The 19,014-nt window shown below is 37.9% G+C and overlaps 2 protein-coding genes across 2 annotated transcripts in view; both read right to left on the bottom strand.

Moving 5' to 3' along the window:
• Positions 1 to 1,934: 1,934 nt before the first annotated feature.
• Positions 1,935 to 4,826, bottom strand: LOC113043573 (ATP-sensitive inward rectifier potassium channel 11-like). The gene has a single exon (XM_026203037.1). The coding sequence runs from the start codon at positions 4,457 to 4,459 to the stop codon at positions 3,320 to 3,322; it is 1,140 nt and encodes a 379-aa protein (XP_026058822.1). The 5' UTR covers positions 4,460 to 4,826; the 3' UTR covers positions 1,935 to 3,319.
• Positions 4,827 to 7,410: 2,584 nt separating this feature from the next.
• Positions 7,411 to 19,014, bottom strand: part of LOC113043572 (ATP-binding cassette sub-family C member 8-like) — a 74,026-nt gene continuing 62,422 nt past the window's right edge. The window contains exons 27-40 of the mRNA XM_026203036.1: positions 18,700 to 18,866; positions 17,804 to 17,873; positions 17,521 to 17,678; positions 17,078 to 17,170; positions 16,881 to 16,983; positions 16,633 to 16,746; positions 16,438 to 16,558; positions 16,129 to 16,259; positions 11,092 to 11,170; positions 10,891 to 10,999; positions 10,394 to 10,497; positions 9,193 to 9,326; positions 7,782 to 7,844; positions 7,411 to 7,628 (exon numbers count right to left, since the gene is read on the bottom strand). Of these exons, the coding sequence (XP_026058821.1) occupies positions 7,491 to 7,628; positions 7,782 to 7,844; positions 9,193 to 9,326; positions 10,394 to 10,497; positions 10,891 to 10,999; positions 11,092 to 11,170; positions 16,129 to 16,259; positions 16,438 to 16,558; positions 16,633 to 16,746; positions 16,881 to 16,983; positions 17,078 to 17,170; positions 17,521 to 17,678; positions 17,804 to 17,873; positions 18,700 to 18,866 (1,584 nt within the window). The 3' untranslated portion in view covers positions 7,411 to 7,490. The remainder of the gene's footprint in view (positions 7,629 to 7,781; positions 7,845 to 9,192; positions 9,327 to 10,393; positions 10,498 to 10,890; positions 11,000 to 11,091; positions 11,171 to 16,128; positions 16,260 to 16,437; positions 16,559 to 16,632; positions 16,747 to 16,880; positions 16,984 to 17,077; positions 17,171 to 17,520; positions 17,679 to 17,803; positions 17,874 to 18,699; positions 18,867 to 19,014) is intronic.

The raw sequence follows: 19,014 nt of genomic DNA, 5'->3' as shown, positions 1-19,014 counted from the left end.
CGGTGTGTTGTTTATTTTCTTGCTGTCACAGGGAAAGATGGTCCTCAATCATTGGATCGACATCCTTTGAAACTTGTTTGTTCGTTCAGACTTGGAAATTACATACTTAAAAGTGCATTCAGTAGTTTAGGGATCATTTAAAATGCATTGCACATTAAGAAATAGGCCTGTGTTGTGTTTTTGTGGAGAGTCTTTTGAATGGTGTGGAAGCTTGTTTCGGCTGCAGAATAAAAAAAAAAAAAATTAAAAAAAGAAATGTGTGACTCACTAGCTCACACTACAGACTTTATTTTTTTACAATTCTGAGGGGGAAAAGTCGCCAGAGTTACCAGATGCAAACCTAGAAATTTTACTTATTTTCTTGCAATTCTCACTTTTTTCTTCTTTTTTCCCACTTGAGAAATAAACATTTCTGAGTTTTTATCTCTCAGTGTTTTTGTTTTCTTTATACTTAATTCATTTAGCAATTTTAACTTTTTCTGAGAAATGCTATTACTCTTTTTTTCTTATTCAGTGGCAGAAACAGCTTCCTTAGAATAATACACACTCAAATGAGGTGGCTGTAATTACTCAATACTTATTACTAAATAGTTTTCTATAAAAGTGTCGCCCTTTCGTGTGCATCGCCATGTTGAAGTGACGTAAACCGTAAACCACGCATTTCTCCTGCGTCACAGAGTATCCTCGCGCTCATTGGCTGCTGCCTTTATAGACAGACTATGAGCGTAGTGTACTACCCTGAACCAACTAGATATACTGCTTTACCAGCGGACACAACGAGAAGAAAAAAAACTGTTTCTGCCTGTACAGCCGAAGAAGCAGCTTTGAAGACATAAAAACACAAACGAGAACAAACACTGGTAAGGCAATAACAAGGTGAAGTGATGAAGGAAAAATGTCCAAGTTGCTTCTTTTTGTGTTAGACATGTAAGAGAATGAATTATCATATAAACCGCCCTCTCTAGCTGTCAAGAATATCCGTGTAATTAAACTGAATACAACAGAGACAATCATGCTAACGCTAAATAATATGTAGGTCAACTTCACAACCCACAAGATGGCAGCGTTTCTCAATTAAGACGCAGTTAACGCATAAACCTGGCGTAAAATCGACTCATTTTAAAAGGCTCGTGATTGTGCCAAGCAACATCAGAATAATTATGTTCTGGTAAATCAGAGTCACCTAATTAAGAACGATAAGATAAACCTTTAGCTGTAATATACTGTAGGAGTACAGCAACAACAAAACCTTTGATAGCAGCAAGTTTTAAACAGGAACACAACACAATTAAACAGGCTGGTTTATTAATATAACAAGACGGGCATAAACAGCGGTTGTATGAAACGTCATGCGCTTCCTCAAAGCACGTGCTGTCTTTCAACACCCTGAGAGCTTCATTCAGACGTGCATCTCTCAACAAGAGAGCTTTATATGAAGAAAACTGCATATAAAGCATCAACGTATTTCTTAGAACTGAATACCCTCAATAAAATATATAATATTAATATTTAATATTGGTCTAATGTTTTACTGTAAATACAAACGTGGTATTTTTCAGCATTAACCTCCTGAGACTTACCAATTACGTGGAGATATCTAGTTTTGTTTATAGCGATGTAAAGACATCTCAAATTAAATATTTAGATTACAAATGCAATTAAAATATTAAACAAAAATGTATTATTATGAATAATAATTAATTATTATGAATTAATATATAGAGAGCAACTTATAGAAAAAATAGCTATAATTAACATTAAAATAAAAATATATATTTTAATTTTATTTATAAATTTTATTTATTTATTTTTATTTAATTTGTATTAATTTAGATAGTATTAGCCTACTCTCAGATTAAATTTCTATAAAAAAAATAGAAATGTTAAATATCACAATATATCACACAATTATTACAATTCATTAATAAGCAGCATATTGAGAAACATCAAATATAAAAATATTTTTTTTTTATTAAATAAAATGTAAATTATAAATTAACTATTAGCTGTGTGTGTATAAATTAAATGTAATATGTTACAGTTATATACCATGGTGGCCAAAATGATTAGAACACTTTAATATTTAAGAGGTTTCAGTTGTTTTTGTTGATTTGGCCGTTGCAGTACCATAAAACAAACTATTGGCAGAACTATCTGCGATGGAAGGAATCTGCTGGAACACTGAAAATGATGGACCGGTCCCCACAAAGTCTGGACCTCGATCCCATCGAGCAAGTTCGGGGCGAGTTCCCATGGGTTGAAAATAAACTAGACGTCTATTATTGTACATTCAAAGGAAATCCTTTGGCTTGAGTTGCAGAATGCATGAGATAACATTACTGTGGAAGTTCTCAGGAAATATATTGACACTAGGCAGAGATGTGCTGCTGTAAATGCTGCAAAAGGTGGACACACCAAATATTACAAGTGTTAAAAGTGGATAAAAACAGTATGACTCGCTTCATCTGATATTTGTTGTGCTCAGAGCAACCATCTGCATGTTTCATGAACATTATGAAATGAAATCATGTTTAGGAGGCACAGAAGGTTAATAATTTCAGATCTGTCAGGTGTTCTAATAATTTTGTCCACCACTTTGTATACACACAAACACACACACACACACACACACACAATATATCACCTTTTACTGAACAGTTGTGACTACTTTAGTAATTTGCATGAGTATGAGGTATAAGGTGAGGTTCGAAAAGAAATGACTGATTGAGTCAGTGTAGAAGAACTTGACTGGTCTGTAGAAACCTCTGGAGTGACTTTAATCGCAGACCTTGAGCCCAAACCTCATCACCAAACACCAACGACTTGTATATATGAGTACAGTCATTCTAGACACTTCCAAAACTGTTGCAACAGAGATGAAAATACAGTTTTTAAATGTTTTCACCTTGGTTGCCACAGTTTTGGAAGTGCCTTTTGAAGGGGTGCCAATACTTTTGGCAATATAGTGTATGTACAAGTCGTTGGTGTTTGGTGGTGAGTTCGGGGCTCGAGGTCTGCATTTAAAGTCCCACCAGAGCTCTTCCACGCTGACTCAATCAGTCATTTCTTTTTGAACCTTGCCTTATTCACAGATGCATTGGTGTGTTAGAATAGAAAATGGACCAAACTGTTGCTTTAAAATGAGAAGAACACAATTCCCTTGAATATCATTATATGCTTAAACATTAAGATTATACACATGGAAATTACTAAAGTAGTCAAACCTGTTCAGTAGACGTGGGTCTTCCAATATACAGTATTGTGTGTGTGTGTGTGTGTGTGTGTGTGTGTGTGTGTCCGGAGGTTAAAGGCAGTACATTCACAGTTCTTTGGTGTCTTGGTGTCTGGTTCTCCTCCTCACTGACGCGCCGCTGGACTCCTTCAGTCTGACGCTCTCCATCCCTCCCGCCTCATCCAGAGCGCGCGCGCTGCAGCTCGGCGTCGCCACTTTTACGGTGTTTCCAAACTTCGAATAGTCCACCGCGTACATCCCGTCCTCCTCAGACACCGTAGGCACGAACCTGTGACCCCACAGGATCTCGTCGGACAGGTAAGAGGTCCGCGCTTGGGTGGTGATGCCGGTGGTCTCCACCACGCCCTCCAGAACGACGATCACCTCGATGTCCTCCTGCTGCAGATCCGCCGCTGATAAATCATACAGAGGGCTGTTTTTATCAATGACGTGACTGATGATGAGGGGGGACACCAGGAAGATGCTGTTGGTGCCCACAGGGTTGTCCATCTGGATGTCTATCTGGTCCAAAGGCACGATCTCGCCTTCATTGGTGACGGTCTTGCGCACCACCTGCACGTGCACGGTGGCACTGATGATCATGCTCTTCCTCAAGTCCCCAAGACGAAACATGAAGCACAGTTTGTTGTTTCTGACGGTGATAACCGCGTGCTTGCTGAAGATGAGCGTCTCCGCGCGCCGGTTCGCTTGCGCCGTTTTCATGAAGATGCATCCCAGCATGATGGCATTGATCACCAGACCTACGATGTTTTGGAGGATCAGTATCACGATGGCCGACACGCACTCCTCCGTGATCACGCGCCCGCCAAAGCCGATAGTCACCTGAACTTCGATGGAGAACAGAAAGGCGGAGGAGAACGAGTGGATGTCCGTTACGCACGGCACAAAGTCGTCCCCTTTCTGGTCCAGATCTCCGTGCGCGAACGCGATGAGCCACCAGATCATCCCGAACAAGAGCCAACTGCACAGGAACGACATGGTGAAGATCAGGAGCGTGTGAAGCCATTTTAGGTCCACTAGAGTAGTGAAGACGTCCTGGAGAAAGCGTCCTTGTTCGCGAATGTTCGTGTGCGCGACGTTGCACGTTCCGTTCTTGGCGACGAATCGCGCTTTCCGCTGTTTAGTCTTGAATTTTGGCTGCAACACATCCTCCGCCAAGCGGGTCAGCAGGTAATCCTCGGGAATGAGTCCTTTTCTGGACAACATAGCTGGTCCATGCTACAATGTCACGGCTGCGTTATTAAGTCGTAAACTCTGCGCACTCGCTCACAGGAGGTGAGGCGGTCCCGAGGGAAGACGCCGCTTTTGGTGCTCCTGCTCCTGCTGCCGCTGTCTGTCAACTGCAACCGGATATTTTCTCGCACATCCTCTCAGATGTGACTTTGGGACGGACAGTGTGACTCGTTCTGCAGAGGGCATGCGTGCTAAACGCGATCTTTAGCACAGTTAGAAACCGCTCTGCATTAACAATTAAACGCACGCTAGGCTGAACGATACACTCTTCACAGCGAGGACTCCAGATACAGAAGCTGTAGTCTGCAATGCTGTACTGTTGAAGTATCTCATGTTAAGAGCTTAAGAGCAGTACTAATATAACCAGGGCCGTGCACAGACCTTTTGAGGGGCATGTGCTGAAACTGAAAAAGGGCACCCCCCCCCCCCCCTTTTTATATCAAGATTATTTAGTAAGCCTGCATAAAAGGAAGAAATGGTCACATCTTCATGACAAATTCAATAACACAAAATAATAGTCTCAAAAGCTTTAGATTTATTCACGATTAATAACAACCATAATAATAATATTAGATAATTAGATAATATAGATAAACAGGGTTTTAAGGGCTTCTTTAAACCTAATACAACAGCAACCTTCTGTGAGCCATGTATCTGGCAAAAATTTGATACTGTGGTGGACCAGGGATGTTGGTCTCTTGAAGGTCTGTTATTCACTAAACTTTCCCTAAAATAAGCCAGCAATGAAAAAATGAATAAAAATAGTGTGAAAAGTACAGTTGCAGTGAAAAGCATTTCTGAAGGATCACGTGACACTGAAGAGTACTGATGTAATGATGCTGAAAATTCAGCTTTGATCACAAAAATAAATTACATTTTAAAATATTCAAATAGAAAACAGTTATTTAAAATTGTAAAACTATTACACAATATTACTGATTTTGCTGTATTATGGATCAAATAAATGAAGCCTTGGAATGAATCATGAATTACATTCTGTATGATAAAATATAAAGATTTCAGTGAACTTCTGTAATTTTTTTTTTTAGTTACTACTACATTACTGTAGTAAAACCATGTTTTACAACATTTTATACAGAGAGTATACAGAGAGTATACCATAACATGATTAGCCTAAATGTTAATAAATTAAGTGTATCAGCAATCATAAATCAAAGAAGAAATTTCTTAGAAATATGTTATCTAGGTGACGAAGATCACTCGTCGCTGTGTAAGTTCCAGTACGAAACAGCGGGGGCGCACCTGTTATGATTTTCCGAGGGTAAAAACAAACTATATGTTGTTGTATTACTTATCAATATATCGTTTTTGACCAGCGAATGTGTGCAAATGTGATTTTTTTTTCTGTCCGTCATTAAAACGGCGACGGCGCCTGCCGCTGCGGGCATCACATTACATTTTCATATAGGTTACAAACTAGTTTTTTTTAGCTATATAGACGGAGCGCTCAGTTTTTCCTGTGGTAAAATGCATTTGGCCAAATTAGTATTTTATAAAAGATGAAATGCAACTGTATGCACAGACTGTGTTGGCTATGTATTGGCTATGACTAGATGGCAAATGCTAGCCCTCTCTCTCAGGCGACGTCCCACATGTCTCAGTCAGTGAGTCATCAAATAAATAAAATATGAGCCTTTATAGACAGTGTTTAGTAGTACTTATTCAAACAACAAGATATTTATTTACCCTTTGCAAAACTTTGTTCAGCTCAGCTGGTGTCTACTGTGCGGCTGCAGTGGAACTTCAGTTGATTCAATGAGAGGGGGCGGAGTTATCAGCTTACTGACCGCTTGAGGATCGAATAAGATTTACATAAGCTCGTTTTAAGAACTTTCATTTGGTAAAACAGACAGACAGACAGACGTAAAGGGTGACCAATAGCATTGATTAAAAAAAAAAAAAAAAAAACACCAAAAAAAGGGCACTTCGGAGTGTAAGGGCAAAAAGGGCATGTGCTCTGCACAGGTTGAGCCCTACCTGTGCACGTGCCTGAATATAACTATTTATTTTTTACTTAATTTTTAAACTTTTTATCCTAAACTATAGCATGTTATTTAATATAACATAGTGATATAATATATCTTTTATTATTATTATTTCTAGCTTTTTAACCTAGCCTATTAAAAAGAGAATTATATAATTATATTGTTTGTATTTTGAAGTTGTATTTCTCACTTTTAACCAGTCTTTTAAAAAGAGAATTATATCAATGTGTTATATTTGGACCTATATATATATATGTTTTTTTTTTTTGCTTTTGAAAATAGACATATCTAAAAAGCGTGTTATATTATATCATATCATAGCATATTACATAACATTGTTTTGTTCATTTCTAACTTTTTACTTACTCTATTAAAAAGAGCATTGTTTATATTATATTGATTTTTAAAATAATTAAAAGCTAGCTTTTTAACAGACATTTGAAAAAAAAGCATATATTTATTACATTATATTATGTTTTGTTTTGTTAATTTCCACCGTAACCTAATCTATTTACAAAAAAGTAACATTACATTATATATTAGAATTATTTTTTAACTTGATGAAAAAGAGGATTGTAAATATAACCTATTAAAAGGTGTATTTCAGTACACACACACACACACATCTATACATCTATATATAGAGAGAGAGAGAGACACACACACACACACACACACACACACACACACACATCTACATATATATAGAAAGAGAGACACCCCCCTCCCCACACACACACACACACACATCTATATATACATATATATAGAGAGAGAGAGAGAGACACACACACACACACATCTATATACATATATCATATATCACATATATCAATATAAAAAATAAAAGGGAGAAAATCAAAATAAGCATAAAAGTTGTTTATATATTTTTTTATTAATAAATGATTAATATTTTATTTACAAATGTGATGATAATCGCAGTAATAAATTATTCATTATTGACGGTTCAATTGCACTTTCAGTCGAGGGTCTCTGGTTTATTTGTCGGCTCTGACGAACGAGGCAAACACACTGTCGTCTTGACTGAGGAGAACCTCGGGCTGGTCAAACTCCAGGATGACTCCTCTCTTCATCACAATCACCAGGTCTGCGTTCAGGATGGTGTGCACACGGTGCTGTGGAAAAACACACAAGTGGCCAGACTTTGTTTGAGCAGGATAAATGCCTCTCAATCATTAAAAGCATTCAGTCGTCGTCATGCTGTCAGACTTTAATGATGAGCAGAATTTAAATATTAATGTCAGAACGCAACCTGACAGGGAACTTACAGCGATGGTGACCACAGTTCTGTCGGCGAAGGCAGTCATCACAACTTTCTGCAGAATACTCTCCTATTAAATAAATATAACACAACATAATATAACAATGGAATACGTTTTTAAGACTTTCATACTGAACTAACCCAAGCTTTATATTTGATCATTTTTAATAATATCATAACTATTGAATCTAACCTATTAAAAAGAGCATTAGTAATTATAAATAAAATATACTATATAACCTACTAAGATGAGCATGATATTTTATTATATATATTTTTAGAACTCCAAACTTTAACCTAACATTAAAAAGATCATTATATTATATTAAATTTGTAAATAAATTATAACTTTTTAACCTAGCCTATTAAAAATAACATATGTGTGTGTGTGTGTGTGTATGTATAATCTTACTTTATATAAAAATCATTATATTATAATTTTTTTAAATCTAACTTTAACTTAACATATTAAAAGGGTATATATATATATATATATATGTATATGTGTGTGTGTGTGTGTGTGTGTATGTGTATATATATATATATATGTGTGTGTGTGTGTATATATATATATATATATATATATATATACTATTTTATATATTAATTGGTTTATATTTCTTTGGCCTAACATATTAAAAACAACAGTATTGATAATTATATTATTTAAATAATTTCATACTTCTTAACATAGCATATTAAAACACCACTATAATATAATGTATTACGTGTTTTAAGCATTTAATTACAACTAAAATAAAGTTTTTGTTTACATTTATATATACACATATATATAAATATAAATGTTTCTGTACTGTGTATATTTATTATGTATATATAAAAGCACACACATACAGTATATATTTTGAAAATATTTACAGGCATTTGCATTTATATATTTATATTCATATAATTTATATTATATATAAATATATTTAATATATATATTCATATTAAATATATTTTTAATTATTTAAAATAATATTTTGAATTGCATTTCTCCAATGTATGCATAATTATTTTTATTCTTAATACAATTGAAGTGAAGATTTCACTGGAAAGTTAACATGAATTTAAGTATACAGTATGTTACTTTGTATATTTGTTTATGCTTTATTGATGCCTTACATTCATCCTGGCATGGCATTTCTATACTGAATTCTTGATATTAGTCTGTAGTTGATTTAAACACGAGCACCTTTAACATAAATGCTTTCCTTTCTGTATGAATCAGTCAAATTGACCCTCACTGTGTGTCCATTCCTCTACTGAACTCAGACAGTGCATTTAGCAGAGCCACGCTTCATTTATTCTGAAGGCAGAGGAGAAGAGTGCTTGAGAATCGAGGTCTTGGCCCTTGGGCTGTTCCCTCTACCTCTCAGACTCTCTATTATACTTCTACACACACACACACACACCGTGGCCATGTCTATGGAAGCAGTGGCCTCGTCCATTATCAGAATACTGCTCTTCCGCACAAATGCGCGCGCCAGACAGAAGAGCTGACGCTGCCCCTGGCTGAAGTTCTCCCCACCTTCAGCTATTATGGCGTCTGAAACACAAGGTGAAAGAGCATAAATCATAATTTTAGATAGCTTTTGATTCAAAGTCTAAACAGTTTTTATACGATCAGAGTGAAATATTGCTGCAGCTTGTTTGATGTCTGGAGGTGATATGATTATCAGATGACCACGCAGTCAATTTAATGTGCTTTTGTTTAGAAATATGAGATATTATTTCTAATGGCACTGTCCAGAGGGGTACACCAGTTCAATCATTCATAAAGGCATCTATTCATAAAACCATATTAACCTTATTTCTCTAAATTCCTCGAAATGATCAAACGTTTATGGCTTTATGTCATCTGAATGATCATTTATACTTTATCAAGTGAAAAATATATTACATTAATTGTAAAATCATCCATCTCAAGGTTGTAGTTAATGTGTCTTTTTGCTGTGAAATCTTTGTTAAACTATTTTTTATATTGTTAGTAATATTTGAAGATAAACTTTTTACTTGATTATCCATATTTCATTTTCTAGAATGTTGTGTTGCATTGCATTATTTGTTTTGAAACCGCAAACCTTTGATCATAAAACTAAACATTTAAATATCATCTTATGATGTATTAATGGGAAATATAGAGTGACAACTAATATTTACATGATTTAATAAGTATTCTGCTATAATGTCATAAAGTTCAAAATGATTTACAAGTTATCAGAATCTTCGTTGTATTCTTTGGCCATAAAAATATCAGCATATTTTTTTTCTCAGTTTTGGCATCTGAATAAAATGAGAGATGTTTTTTTTTTTCATCCATATTCTGACTATATCATATTATATGAGCCAAAAAAGCCTGATGTATCAAATATGATACTTAAAACAAAGGAAGCTTTTCTCTGAAGGTTTAATAAACGCTTCCATTTTGTTATTTTGTGTTATTCCAGGCTTAACAGGGTTAAAGGGAAAGAAATCTGCTTATAAGTTCAACAGAACAAGAAAAAAGTAATATACAGTAAGTTTGAAATGACATGAAGTTGAGCAGTGACGAAACGTTTTTGGTGAACAATCTATTTAATGTGGTTTCAGTATCTGGCATGGTTCTTGTCTTACCTAGTCCTCCAGGCAATGCTTTAACTACTGGTTTGAGTTGTGCAATTTCTAACGCCTCCCACAACATGCTGTCTGTAGCCTTCATTTCTGGATCTAGATTAAAACTGAACAGAAGAAAATTAGGCATTATAAAACGTCATTATAAATTCAGCTTGCCCTAGAAATCCTTCAGTACTTCAGTCCCTTAGTGATGTATGACGGGGCTTTTAAAACAAGACAACAAGACCAAAAAAAAATGAGTTCACTCTGCCTTTGCTATAGTACATTTAGAGAACAGCAGTGATAAATAATATATACATGCTTATTTATGCTTGTCTGTCTTCCACTCATAATGTATATAATGTACAGTTTGTAAAATCATGTCTCATGTATCCAGTAAAAAAAAAACTGATTATGTTCTTCATAAGTACATTTGTTGTAACTGTAAATGAATATAGTAATGCCTAGGATATTATGAAAATATAATTGACACAGTATTTTGGTTTCATGAGACGTACCGGATGGTTCCGCTGAATAAGAAGGGATCTTGCAGAATAATAGAGAATCGTGACCTCAGTGTCTGAAGAGGCAGCTTTGCTATATCAATGTCATCGATGATTATTCGCCCTGTTAAAGTATAGAGTCTTTAAATCCATTTTATAGATTATACATGCTTTGTAATTTAAATTACATTAGTTTGAACTTGAAAAATTAGTCACCTTCAAATGTGTCCACCATCCGGAAAAAGGCTAATGAGAAAGATGACTTGCCACTTCCTGTTCTACCACAGATTCCAACCTAAAACAGATCAACACAACAGTTCCCCTTCAGGAATTTGAGCTGCATCAAAACGCTATAGGAACACCTTTAGCATGACCACGATCTGAATCACATGTGTAATCAGTCCAATGGATGGGCGAGACGTCACGGGCAGGGTGATGTAGCGAACAGGAAGGTTAAAAGCATGTGCGGTGGATACAGCGGCAGATTTCTGTCATTCAGCAAACACTTTTTGTGTGTGTCAGTCTGACTGTCCATTTGTATGTCATATTTAGTGTTCCTCACCATAATGCATGCCAAAGTCAAGTGAAAAGACTAAACACTTTTGCGAGAGCAGACAGCATTTCAGGCTGTGTGTTCCTCCCTGCTAGCATATTACTGCGGATATACACAGTCTGTGCATTGTCTGCTTGGGAGCGATGCATGCAGAGTCATCTATCTGACTGTCCGCATTGCGAGCATCCGCCACTGCATATGTTTTCCTCTTCGAGGAGGGAGCCTTCACCAGCATTCTTCACAGTGCCAGTCCTGCTTCGACTAAAGAGAAGTGGTGGTTTCACTCGTGGGGATCGCAGATGGATCCGGTGGAGGGATCTGGATCACCAGATCCAGCGCTCACTCTCTGGGATCGGAGACCTGCTCTGTGGTTTCTTCCCCCTGGGGAGAGGGCTTGAAGCTACTCCTGTCTTCTTCCACAAAGGTTTAAGGAGGCCATCGAGGTGGTCCCACCTCTCAACAGAGAATCGGGGTTCTACAGCTGGTACTTCATCCGCATCCGAAGGATGCTTAAATTCAAGCAAGTCATGTCTCAGATCAGGTCTGAGGACTGGTTTGACACAATCAATCTAAAATACACATACTTCCATATCTCCATCCTTTTTTTAACTTGGTTTTGGATCTTCACTGCAGTCGCAATATTGAGAGAAGGCCAGTCAATCACTGTCAAGGATTTTAAAATACACGGCAGCCTTGTCCAACATTATACATTTTGGCCTGCTGTACATGAGACCCTTAAAGTGGTAGCTTAAGACCAGGGGGTTCGCCCCTAGGGGGAACATTCCACATGCTCAAGGTCACACGGCGACATCTTCGTGCCTTAGACATGGAGGAAACCTTGGTTCTTGTCTCAGGGCCTAGTGCTGGGACTTCCTTGTCACAGTGTAAAGCTAGCGATGGACACATCCCTCACCGGTTGGGGAGTAGTCATGAGTGTCATGAGTGTAGAGCGGTTGCCATCTCATGTGGCACATCAACTGTCTAGAGATGCTAAACGTGTTTCTAGCATTGAAATGATTTTTCCCAGACCTAAGAGATCACCTTCTGTTGGTGCGCAACGATTACACAGCGGTTGTCTTTTACAAATCAACCACCAGAGAGATCTGAGTTTGTGCCCCTTTTACTGGTTAGCGCACCAGATCTTTGTGTGGTCCCAGGGGAAACTCCTCTTGTTGAGAGCAGTTCACATTCCTGGGCATCTCAGTATGAGAGCAGACATCTTGTTAAGGCAGAGGCAGATACCCAGGGAATGGAGGCTTCAACAAAGGTTGTGAAGCAGATATGGAGAGTTTTTGGCCAGGCTCAGATAGACCTGTTTGCGACTCCGGAGACATTGCACTATCCCCTCTGGTTCTCTCGGACTCATCCAGCTCCTCTTGGACTGGACGCTATGGTACAGACCTGGCTGAGGCTTCGTCTGTATGCCTTTCCCCTGATTGCTCTGCTCCTGGGAGTTCTGGTACTAGTGGCCCAGTTCTGGCCAGGTTAAGTATGGTTCTCGGACCTATTGTCCCTTCTATTGGGAGATTCCCATTATGAGGTCTCCTCTCTCAAACAGGGGGTGCCACAGTGCACCCCCAACCAGAGCTGTGGAAGCTGTGGGTGAAGCCCCTGAGGGGGCATAAGTTGTAGCTTCCAGTCTCTCTGGTTGTCTAGAACATCCTCCAATCCAGAGCACAATCTACGAGGAAGCTGTATGCCTTGAAGGGGAAACTTTTCACTTATTGATGCGAAGACTGCCAGTTTGACCCAGTTAATTGCCCAGTTGGTACAGTGCTGAAGTCCGCGCATGCCCAATTCTCAGCAGGGTTGACTGACTCCACCCCTCTCTGTGGTCAGTCGGTGGGTAGGCATCCCCTAGTTGCACATTTCCTCTGTGTGTGGTAAGGCTGAGGCCTCCAGTACAATCCCGTGTCCCAATGTGGGTCCTGGCTGTGGTGGTACAAGCTCTCTGTAAACCTCCTTTTGAGGCGATAGAGGAGATATCTGATCACTATCTCACTATTAAGACTAAGTTCCTTCTGGCGATTTCTCCTCTTTAGAGACTTGAGGATTTGCAAGCCCTTTCAGTGGTCCCTTCTTATCTAGATTTGTGCCCGGTCTGGCCAAAGCATTTCTCTACCTTCATGCGGGTTGTGTTCCTAAAGTTCCCTCCTCTTCACCACAGCCTGTCATACTCCAGGCCTTCTGTCCTCCTCCCTTTCAGGACCTTGACCAGCAGAAGCTTAATTGTATGTGTCCAGTGAGTGCACTGGACGGATTCGTTCACAGATATGCCCAGTGGAAAAGAGAGGTCTTCCTTCTACTAAAAAGGCCCTCAGCCAGTGGATAGTGGATACCATTTGACTCTCCTATGAGTCCTCTGGTCTCCCCTCACTCTACCAGAAGTGTGGTGGCCTACAAGACCTTTATGGCAACTGTTTCTATGCAGGACATCTGCAATGCTGCTGGTTGGTCCATGCCTCTAACATTCATCAGGTTCTATGGCCTAGATATATGAGCCACTCTGAGTTCCTCTGTTCTCTCACCCTAGCTGTGCTCTTCCACACTAGGCAGGGATTTGTAAGTCTGGCAGCGTGGGAATACTTGTTCCCAAAGCGCTTTGATGCAGCTCAAGTTCCTGAAGGGAAACCTTTCTAGGTTACGCATGTAAACATGGTTCTCTGAGGAAACAAGATGATTCTGTCTTAGTTCCATTATTTTTGCATCCCTGTAAGCGCTTGGTTAATTTTCCAGAAGCTGCTTTTAAGCTTCCTGGTCGCTATGTCACCCCGTCCGTGACGTCTTGCCCATCCATTGGACTGAATAGACATGTGATTTAGAGCGTGGTCATGCTGAAGGCTGTGGCGTGTTTCGATGCAGCGTCACGTCCCTTCTGGGAACCAGGGTTTTATATATATATATATATATATATATATATATATATATATATATATATATATATATATATATATATATATATATATATATATATATATACTGTATACACATACACACACACACACACACAGTGTTTTTCACATATAGACTTTTTTTCACATTTAAACATTTTTTACTTTTATTATTTTTTATCCTTTTTATATCTTCCCAAAATAATGAAACAGTCAGAAGACAGAAGACAGAAGCACTGTTTCCTCCTGTTGACATTCCCTAATGTGTTGCAGAGATGCGGTGGATATTTCACAGACAAAAAAAAGGGCTTGTAAACTGTAAAATGTATTTAGGAGCACGAGTGCATTCTACAGACTTCAGACTGCTTCAAAGTGATTGTCAATCAATGAATAGCACCCCTTTATGCCAAGCTGTTGCTTTTATTAATAAACCAGATAAATCATAATAATGAGCCTTTAACTACCTACATAGCCTAATAAGCACTCAAGCGCATGTAAAAAGGATTACCACACTGCACCAGCAAATATAATAATTATGATCGTGTTAGGGAAACAGTAAGTACACTGAATTAATGTTTTAATAATGTATAGATTACACTAGTGCTTCCTTTTTTTTGGTTTAAGAGATGAAGTCATTAACACTGACTTGTCATCTCTGCAGTAGTGGAGGATTACATAATCTTATACAGATTACATAATCTGAGAATATTTGTTTTCCATTTAAATTGGTTCATTTAAAAGTTTCACTCTCTATAGACATATTGTTAATGTCTGTAATAAGGCAAGCATACACGGAGTATCAATGTGATGCGCTCAAGTTCACAGAAAACGCATATCCTTTTGCTTTAATTATTTTACAAAAGCACTGTGTTTTGTTGTTATTATGAGTGCACACAAATCTTTACAGAAATGAAAGATGCATCACTCTTATCTGCATGATCATAAATAATGAAGTATTTTAAGAGCAAATGATCAGAGCGGTGGCTCCATCTGTCATGCAGTATTCAAAGCACGCGCTAATGTTCAGCTTCCACACTCTGCACAAACAACATGAAGATCGCATTTTTTTCTAGGCTTACATTAGATTGAGCTGCCATGTAAAGGTGCTACTACATACATATTTCAGATGATAAGCCATATTTGAGGTTGATGAAAGTTAGGTGAGTGTATGGATGTCCTGCACGATGTACTATAGACCACATAGACCAGCTGTTAATGATTTGTCCTTCATGGACTGTGTGATTTCGTGTGGATTTTTTTTTTTTCTGCAACTAATAACATTTTGGTCGACCAAGCCTCTTCTTGTCAACTAACGGTCAATTGTCTATAAGGGGGCAGACCTATGTATTACATAAAAACTTTTCTTTTGGATGCGATTAATTGTTTGACAGCACTAATTTTAATATCTAATATGCTACTTATTTTTCAATATTTTGATATACCTTATAATTGTTTTTAAATAATTAAAAGAGAGAGAGAGTGTGTGTTCGCATTTCATATTTTAATACACTGTAACATTGTAACTTAATTAATAAAAAATAACATTTAATATAATAATACATAGTTTTTACATATTTAAAGCAATATTTGGAGCATATATTTTCTGTTCATATATATTCTTACGTTTTTTTACACAGACAAATAGATCATTACAAATTTTGAATGAATAATTATATTATTATTATAATACATACAATATATTAATATAATTATTAATATAATATTTAATTGAGTTTATACAACCAAAAAAAGCAGGGATATTTGTCTCAACTGTTTTTGACTTTGTTTGCAGAGGACTGTAAGTTGTACCTTTTGTCCTGGGCTGATGTGGGCATTGACGTGTTTGAGGACCGGCTTCAGGGTGCTGTCATACCTCACACTCAGATTCTGGATCTGAATCTCACCCCGCTGAGGCCAACCCTCAGGAACATGAGACGCCGCTGAGAGAGAAACATTCAACCAAAGAGACAAGAGTTGTAAGATATACGGAGATGGACAGAAACTGAGAAAACAGGAAATTAAGGAGACAAATCCAGTGAAAATTAGAATCGAAGTGAAGAGCGAAGCAGCTGTAGTCAGTAAACGTGGCTCGTATATCCAATGCGACGTGATACTCACACAACAGACCCTCGTAGTTTTCAGGCTCAGTCTTCAGAAGAGCTTTTATCTTCTTCACTGCTCCCAGCTGCACCTCCATGTCTGCCAGATTACGCACCATCCAGTTCAGATAGTTGGACACCTGAGAGATATAACAACCAGAAGTTAACCAACATTGCTGATGATCAAAGTGTTTATGTGTACGTGTCTTCTTACCATGAGGGCATAGGTGAGTCCCAGCCCCACCAGCCCTGTGGACAGATGATTGTACAGAGAGTTTGTGATGGACGCCACAGCCGCTATTAAGACAATACAGGCCCCAATGTACTCCTGCAGGTGATACAACAGTATCACAGTTACTGCTGAGCCTATTTTAGGCAGCATTTAATCAAACAAAGAAGACATTTATTTTTTAAATCACAGAAACTGGAACAAACATTGACTTGTGTGGCTTAGAAACGCACCATTCGAACCTCAAGCCAGCGATTGGCCGCTGTGAGGAAGAGAGAGGCCATGTTATTGGCATCTGTGAACTCTAGAAGTCTCTGTCTGAATCTAGGCTCATACCTAAAAAAGGAAAGGAAAGTACGAGAAGAATAGGTTTAATTGGAAGGCATTTAGCAGATGCTTTTAACCAGAGCGACTGAAGAAGACTGCGCACCTGAACGCTCTGATGGTTGTGAGCCCCTCTACGGTCTCAGAGAAGTGTGAGAGCAGAGGAAGCTGTGTGCTGTCTTCCAGCTGCTGGAGATCTCTGCAAATACACACACAGGTCCATTCAATGAAACATCTCATCTGTCGGTTTGCTTCAGAAGTCATTGATTCATCCACTATTGTCATATGGATTACTGTGTTCAGTATGTGCCTTTTTGTGTGTCAACGTTTGGGCCCCCATTGCAATGGATAATAATAGAATTTCATTCAACTACAGTATCCTTAGTATTGAGATTAAATCTGTCAAATCAATATTTAAATCAATATTTTTTCCTAGAATGAAGACATGTTAAATTAAAATCAAGCAAATCAAATCTGGACAAAGCATTGCAACTGCAATGGAGAAGTAAAGAGTTTCATATAAAAGCCTCTGATAAATGAATCGGTTACTTTGATGCGACTCGGAAGTATTTCTGGATGAAGTAGCAGGCGACGGCCAGCGGGATGACTATGATGAGAAAAACCGGTGTGACGTATGAGATCACACCCAGAGCTGATACACACAGCAGCGTGGAGCGACTCAAACACTCCAGAGTGGCGGGAATGTGCTGAAACACAGAGAGACCGAAATATTCAATATGCAGGTATTTAAAAGCTATTGCTAAATGTTGTAAATGCCAAGTAAACCAAGGACACCATATTGCCTCACACAGACGGATCAATAGCATCATACCTGATCTATTGTATTGGTATCAGAAGAGAAGCGGTTTAATATGCTTGCTAAAGGAGTCGTTTCAAAGAGCCTGGGAAAAGAGAGATGGGAAGAATTCAATCTTTTATCAAATTTAGCCAAAGGCCACTTTTTTCATAGAATTCCATATGACTCTTGCACTATATTCCAATGACCGCATTTTACAAGCAACAGTCCAACATTTTAAGGTCATTATTCATGCTTTCATGTGTACACAGTACTTTTTTTTGTCCTAAGCTAAAAAAAAAAAAAAATGTAAATACAAAATCTATTTTTTTATCTATTTTTTTATTTTTTATACCCCAAAGCAGGGACTTAAAAAAAAATTCAATCATCCAAACCACTTTGACTTAAATTTTTACATGGAATACTGTAGAAGATATTAAGCTTAGATTTTGGTCACATTGCATGCAGGTAAATGAATATAATTATAAAAAATAAAGTAAAAAATTATAAAATACATTTAGCTTATCATTTGTATATTTAACTATTTATAATTATTATTATTATTAACTATTATTATTTAATTAACTAGCTTTTCACCAACTCCAGTTTGGGAAGCAGTGAGTTACAGATTAGCATATCACCCTGTCTGTCCAGATGTCCTTCCATGAGCACTTCGAGTGCTTCTTAGACACAAAATCCCCCCTAACATTGTTTGCTTTGTGGCTAAATGAGCCACAGAGAGGGTACACAGGCAAAGCGCAATAAAACAAGACACACATAAACTCTCTCTCTACTATGCTCCTGGCCACCTGCCTCATGTCCTCTCATCTAATGCATACCCACACACACCGTGACTCAGTCATGACAAATTACACACAATATACAATAACATTCCACATAAGCACCTCAGGAATACGAAGGTTTAGATGTACCTCATTGGTGCAAGGATAATATTACTGAGCAGACTGTGGTGCAGTTCTTTGGCCACCCGCAGGCCTGTCCACTCCACGGCCACTGATGTGGCCAGACAGAGTACGATACCCAGACAGCACAGCAGACTGAACACCAGCAGGTATGACGAGTGACTGAAACCAACGTCCTGTAGGGAGAACAATGATGACACTTAAAAAACACCAGCTCGCTTGGTATCCACATGAGTTGAATGGCAGTATATATCTGTGCACAGATAAGTGATTTTGCTGTGCACATGTTTTTTTCAGAACAACAGCTGCATACATTAAGCATTT

The sequence above is a fragment of the Carassius auratus genome, chromosome 25 (genome assembly GCF_003368295.1).
Source record: "Carassius auratus strain Wakin chromosome 25, ASM336829v1, whole genome shotgun sequence".
Taxonomy (NCBI): Eukaryota; Metazoa; Chordata; class Actinopteri; order Cypriniformes; family Cyprinidae; genus Carassius; species Carassius auratus.
Note: the sequence above shows the minus strand (reverse complement) of the source record. Positions and strands in the feature narration are given on the sequence as shown.

Excerpts from the sequence above, each read along its gene's own strand:
- LOC113043573 (XM_026203037.1), bottom strand. The coding sequence starts at position 4,459 with ATGTTGTCCAGAAAAGGACTCATTCCCGAGGATTACCTGCTGACCCGC.